This window comes from Nerophis lumbriciformis, linkage group LG24 (genome assembly GCF_033978685.3).
Source record: "Nerophis lumbriciformis linkage group LG24, RoL_Nlum_v2.1, whole genome shotgun sequence".
Taxonomy (NCBI): Eukaryota; Metazoa; Chordata; class Actinopteri; order Syngnathiformes; family Syngnathidae; genus Nerophis; species Nerophis lumbriciformis.
Window position 1 is genome coordinate 9,601,028 of NC_084571.2, and position 6,713 is coordinate 9,607,740.

Here is a 6,713-nt window from a genome sequence, read left to right on the forward strand (position 1 = left end):
CTTCAAACGTGTCCCAATTGTTTGTGCTGCTAACATTTTTGGTCTATTATAGTTTTTTATGGAGCTGGTATTAATCGTAATTTGTTAATTATTTATAAAACTAAGTTAGACCAAAAATGTTTGCAGCACAAACAATTGGGACAACTTCACACAAGTGTAGATGAAGGAATAACCTTTCTGAGAAGAAAATGTCTGCGCAAATAAAGACTAAAAAGGGCCAAATAAGCATCTTTTAAAATGAACTTTATTCACATTGGTGACAGGACACATAAATAAGATTGACAGGAAGTAGGGGCGTGTTTACATGAAGAGACATGGGACACAATGGAGGACACAAAGTCAGTAGTCAGTCTCCCCAAGGGAACGCAGGACACTAACAGGACACAAACTACTCATTCTTCTTCTCCTTGTGCTTGAGCAGCTTGTTGATCTCCCTCTTGGCCATGCAGGCGTACTTGGACAGGACGCCATGTTGGTTGAGGCCAGGAAGCAGCAGCAGGAAACTCACTACAAACACGAAAGCGTTACATTTCGTCACGCAGACCTCTGACAAATGTGTTCAGATCAGTGGTTCTCCACGTTTTTGTGGAATATTTTTAACGATATTTGTTTCGAGCTGATAGGTGCTAATCCAGGGCTCGGCAATTTTCACTGTCACTTTACTTCCACTGCAGGAAAATAGTCTGTAAACAACAAAACTATGATGTGACAGTACACGGTATTTGGGTCATGAGGAGGAGATATTAAACCGTGCTGATGTGAATTTTACAACCACTCATGTTTCAGTTTGATTCCAATTCCTGAGGTGAACATTTGATTCAGAGTTGATTCTCTCTATGCAGCGCATCCAGATTATAAACAGCATTTAACTTTTTCCACATTTTGTTACGTTACAGCCTTGTTCCAAAATTGAATAAACTCATTTTTGTCAACAAAATTCTACACACAATAACTCATGATGACAATGTGAAAAGGGTTTTTTTTGTGCTAATTTTTTTAAAATAAAATAAAAAAACATAAGTATTTCAGCCTTTGAGCAATACTTTGTTGATGCACCTTTGGCAGCAATTACAGCCTCAAATCTTTTTGAATATGATGCTACGAGCTTGGCACACCTATCTTCGGGACGTTTCGCCCATTCCTCTTTGCAGCACCTCTCAAGCGCCATCAGGCTGGATAAGAAACATTGGTTTTCATCCAGGATGTCTCTGTACGTTGCTGCATTCATCTTTACCTCTATCCTAACTAGTCTCCCAGTACCTGCGCTGAAAACCATCCCCACAGCATGATGCTGCCACCACCATGCTTCACTGTAGGGACATGACACCAGGCATTCACACCAAAGAGTTCAATCTTTGTCTCATCAGACCAGATCATTTAGTTTATCATGGTCTGAGAGTCTTTCAGGTGCATATTGACGAAAAATGTTTTGTCAAAAAATGGCTTCCGTCTGGCCACTCTACCATACAGGAAGAGATGGTTGACCTTCTGTCAGAAAATTGTGCTTTGAGATAATCCGGACTCAGAGGTCTACACACCAATCCTTCGACTTCATTCTTGGTATGTGCTCTGCCTTATATACTGTATAGAAAGGCGTGTGCCTTTCCAAATCATGTCCAACCAACTAAATATGTAGATTAACTACGATCAAAGTATTGGACAGGACGTCGAAAATGTGTAATAAAGTTGTACTTTATATAAGAAAAAAATGGTATACAAAACGGTACAAAACGATCTCTATATCTTGTTATCTGTCATTCATTCATCACCCGTGGGCTCGTAATCCTCAATCTCAACAACCACAATGCACCTGCTCCCGGTCTTTTCTAACATCCTGTTTTGCCGCAATGCATTGTGGAACATGCAGTCTTTTAGTTAAACCTTTGTTAGGCTATTGAGTAGAAACAACTCAATTCAGTGTCAGTGTTTCTCAAATAATCAATATCAAATACATGTATAAATCAAATCAATTCCCTTTTAACTCTTTTTAGCTGTAAATAATAATAGATCAATTTATCAGCAATTAAATCAAATGATCATCACACATGAACTATATAATGCAAAAGTTACAACAAAATATATCACAGGTGGACTCCAAGTAAGCTGTAGGAACATTTCCAGAATGATCAGTTGAAACAAGATGCACCTGAGCTCACTTCTGAGCTTCATGGCAAAGGCTGTGAATACTTATGTACATGTGATTTCTTAAGTTTTGTATATTTAATGCATTTCCAAAAAAATTCAGAAAAACAGTCACGTCGTTGTTATAGGGTATTTGTTGTAGAATTTTGAGGACATAAACAAATGTATTCCATTTTAGAATAACGCTGTAACATATACTGTGAAAAAAGTAATGCGCTGTAAATACTTTCCAGGTGTACCGTATTCCATGTTATTTGGTATATAGTGTGAATGATTATAAAAAAATTACCAAAAAAAAGTTATATTTTTTAAACAATTCTTGAGAATGTTGAGTCGATTCAGAATTGTAAATACCACTCGCGATTAGGAACCCCTAAAAAATACACAAGGTTAGGGTTAGGAAACACAATGCAAAGAAAAAGTGAAAATAACAACAATAGAATCATCCAAAATGTCCAGAATTGACTTAATGATGGCAGTTGTAGCTGATTTAATTGGACAAATACTCACTAAGGAAAGTTGCTTTTGACTGTCCTAAATGTTGCCCGATGACATCATCACCTCATTTGCATAATTGATCGCAATGACGGGAATAACATCACAAAAGCGATAAAAAAGTATGTTTAAAAATGCAAAGAATGATTAGAACTGCAAATGAAATGTAGTTTGTTGATCCGTTGTTAGTTTAAATCAAATTTGATGAAAAGACTGCAGGGTTGTGACATTTCGCAAACAAACCGAGGTTACTGACCGGCTCGTTAACGTGAAGAAGGGTTGGAAACGAGTCGCAGTTGTGAGACGTTTTTCTTCCCTTTTTTCTTTTTTTTATGGCTGTGTCCCACACTGATGCAAACACAAACTCCTCTTTTCTCAGTTTGTTGTTGCCATAGCAACGATGGTCACTCACCAATCACGTAGGTGAGAAATAGGTTGTGCACTTGCTGTCCGATCCACGCCACCGCCAGCAGGCTGCTGATCACCGATGCAAAATACTGCACACACACCAAGTCATGGGGTCACAAGTTGTGTCCGCCAGGAGGCCATTTTTGTCTTTTCTCATACCATTTTTGGCTTGTCCTCCTTGAGCGCGCACAGACGTCGCCACCAGCCCAGCACGCGACGCTGCGTCTTCACCAGGTTACCACAGATCTCGTGGAAGCGCTGCTGCTGCTCTGTGGTCCTGCGGCGCGTGCAAACACACACGCACGTTAAAATGATGCACGTGAACACACACAACCATTGTGCCCGTGACTCCGCTCACCACTTGTTGGAGCCAAAGACCCTGGGGGCCAACGTGGGCACCAGGTAGTCGGCCAGACACAGCAACATGACGGTGCTGGACAGGCCCGTCAGCACCGAAGGGTCCAAGTAGTAAATGAGCCTGAAAGACGAGGAATTGGGTGTATTTACAAAGCCGGGGAAAGCGCGTGATCTGTGCGACAACGTGACTCACAGGAAGAGCACGCTGGTGGCGCCCATTAGGGCTGCGGGGAACCACGGCTTCTCCCAGCGTAGGACACGGTCCCCCACCAGGATCACTTCCCCCCAGGCCTGGAGCTGCTCCTCTAGCTGGGCCGTCTCCTGAGCCTTATATTACACAACATCATGTTACGCAACATCATGCTGTTACAAGACATCATGCCGCGATACACGACATCATAATGTTGTTACATGACATCATACTATGTTGTTTGACATGTTACGCGATCTCATGCTGTTACATGACATCATACCAGAATATAATAGAATGCTTTGTCATCCATCGAGAGGAGCCAGATGAGGTGGTTCGGGCATCTGGTCAGGATGCCACCCGAACACCTCCCTAGGGAGGTGTTTAGGGCACGTCCGACCGGTAGGAGGCCACGGGTAAGACCCAGGACACGTTGGGAAGACTATGTCTCCCGCCTGGCCTGGGAACGCCTCGGGATCCCCCGGGAAGAGCTGGACGAAGTGGCTGGGGAGAGGAAAGTCTGGGCTTCCCCGCTTAGGCTGCTGCCCCCGCGACCCGACCTCGGATAAGCGGAAGAAGATGGATGGATGTCCTTTTTGCATAGTTATCCAACTATGCTAAAAGCCATGATGCTATGTTATATGGAGGCATTTATTTGATGTTGTGACATCATGCTATGTAACATCACAGCATGTTACGTGACATCGTGCCGTGTTATATGGCATGTTACACGACATCATGCTGTTACATGACATTACACAAGAATAGAATTCTGTATTGTCATCAAAATATGTAGACATGCTACACGACATCATGCTACGTTACATGACATCATACTATGTTAAATGACATCATGCTATGTTTTGTACACATTTTACATGACGTCATGCTATGTTGTATGACATGTTACATGTCATCATGCTATATTACGCACCATGATGCGTTCGCATGTCGTGTTACATATATTCTACGTTACATGACATCATACTATGTTACATGACATCACTCTGTTTTGTACACATTTTACATGACGTCATGCTATGTTGTATGACATGTTACATGTCATCATGCTATATTACGCAACATGATGTGTTCGCATGTCGTGTTACATACATTGTACGTGACGTGACATCATACTATATTGTATGACATCGTTTCACAAGACAATACACAACACCATGTCACGTTACACGACATCTTGTTAACATTAAATGGTGCGACGTTACACAACGGACATCATGCGCTAATTATTTTTCATGTTTAGAATTTTTCACACGGTGGATTTTTTTGGAAGCTATTGTATATTCGATGTGTAAGCTATTAATAAGCAATTCATGTGTTGAAGTAAAGCATGTTGGCTTCATCTTTAAGCAGACTGCAAGTCACGCCATTAGCTTAGGGAACAGGCGGCTAACTGGTTAGCATGTTAGCAGTCACATTCGAGCAGAAGCGATTCTAAAGCTTTGCTGAGCATATAGCAAGTCAGTGCAGTCAGGGACAAACACAATAAAAAACATTAAATCCTAAACTCGTCTGCTTGCCAACAACAGGGAAGCTCGTGGTTGCCATCAGAGGCCATCAAATGCAACAAAAGCAGCAAAACAACACGCTAACCTTCCACACCCACAATCGGTAACTAAACTTCAGAGTACAAACCAGCATGTTGGCGCTTTTGTTGTCTCCTTCGACCATCGCTGCCGAGCTACAGTGGACGTTGAAATCTTGTTTTAAATTATTTAAATGTATAAATATGTTTTAAAAAAGGACCAGGCGGCTCCTCAGGCGAGCCTCGGCGTCATTAACGGTCGAAGTGATACTGTTTGGATCCCGCAATGATGCCTTCAAGGACGCATGGTCTTTCACGACTTTTACATTTCCTACAGAACATTGTCCATAATCCTTATTGATAATGGCACATGGATTGAAAGATTCTTATATGTATATTTATTAGTATATTTATTAGTTGTAAATACTTATCTGCCGTGTAATTATATCTAATAACACTTTTGATTCATGACAATTACACCGCATCATACCGATAAGTGTTTGTAGTATTTCTGCACTTCGGTCAAGCGAAAACACTCAAATTCCTCATTTTCTTCAGTGCTTTGAACGCATCTTAATTTCAAATGCGTCTTTGTGACGTATAGTCACGAGGTTTGGCATCGCTAGCTTCGACGAGTCTCGCGAGACTTGGGGGAGACGTTCATGTTATAGTCGATGTGTGAATATCGGATTAAATTCGATATTTTGACTGTTTTGGGCTTAATATGATTTGTGACTGGATCGAGATAGAATTGTAGAATTTGTATTATTGCCTATAAGCTAATGCTAGCGAGTAAAACCAGATGTTTTGGGCGGGATTTACTGTGACAATAATGCTTGTACTGTAACAAATTTGTGCTTGCTATTTAAAGCACAACAATCAGCCTCATATCTCAAAACGCTCTTAAATTTGGGTAACTCTGTACAACTTATTAACAAATTTGGATGAAATGTGATTAATAATTTTTTACATTAAAAAGTGTATTACTTACATTATTTGTAAGTGGAAATGTTGATAGTTCATGTTCACAGTACGTAATAAATTAACACAGTATTTCTCAAGTGGTAGGTCAGAAGCCCCTACGGCAGGGGTGTCAAACGTCCGGCCTGAGGGCCGGATCAGGCCCGCGAACAGGTTTTATCCGGCCCGCGGGGTGAGTTTGCTAAGTATAAAAATTTACCTGAAATTTTTTAGTGAAAGAAACAGCTGTTCTAAATGTGTCCACTGGATGTCGCAATAGCATTTCTTTGTATCTTTGTAGATGATGCTCCATACTGTATGTACAAGATAAACCACATGTTGTCATGATCCGTGGTCGGATCATGTTTTGTTTAGTTATGTTTGGTTAGTTTTGGACTCCTTTAGTTATTGCTTGTGCACCTGTGAGTTTGTTTCGTCACCATGGTTACTTATTATTTTCACCTGCCGCTTGTGTTCTCGACGCGCACCTGTTTTTCATCACTGACACTATTTCAGCCTGCCTTTCTGTTCACTCGTCCTGTGCTCCTTGTTTGCGGTAAGCTACATCACGTTGGTTTGTTTTTCATGTTCCAGAGTCCTGTGCTAAGTTTAAAC

The 6,713-nt window shown here is 41.1% G+C and overlaps 1 protein-coding gene across 1 annotated transcript; it reads right to left on the reverse strand.

Moving 5' to 3' along the window:
- Positions 1–226: 226 nt before the first annotated feature.
- Positions 227–5,444, reverse strand: arl6ip1 (ARL6 interacting reticulophagy regulator 1). Its single transcript, XM_061981508.1, has 6 exons — positions 5,249–5,444; positions 3,596–3,729; positions 3,404–3,523; positions 3,205–3,322; positions 3,050–3,134; positions 227–507 (listed from the first exon to the last, which is right to left on the reverse strand). Exons 1-6 carry the CDS (start codon positions 5,282–5,284, stop codon positions 389–391), a joined length of 612 nt encoding a protein of 203 aa, XP_061837492.1. The 5' UTR covers positions 5,285–5,444; the 3' UTR covers positions 227–388.
- Between the last annotated feature and the right edge of the window lie 1,269 nt (positions 5,445–6,713).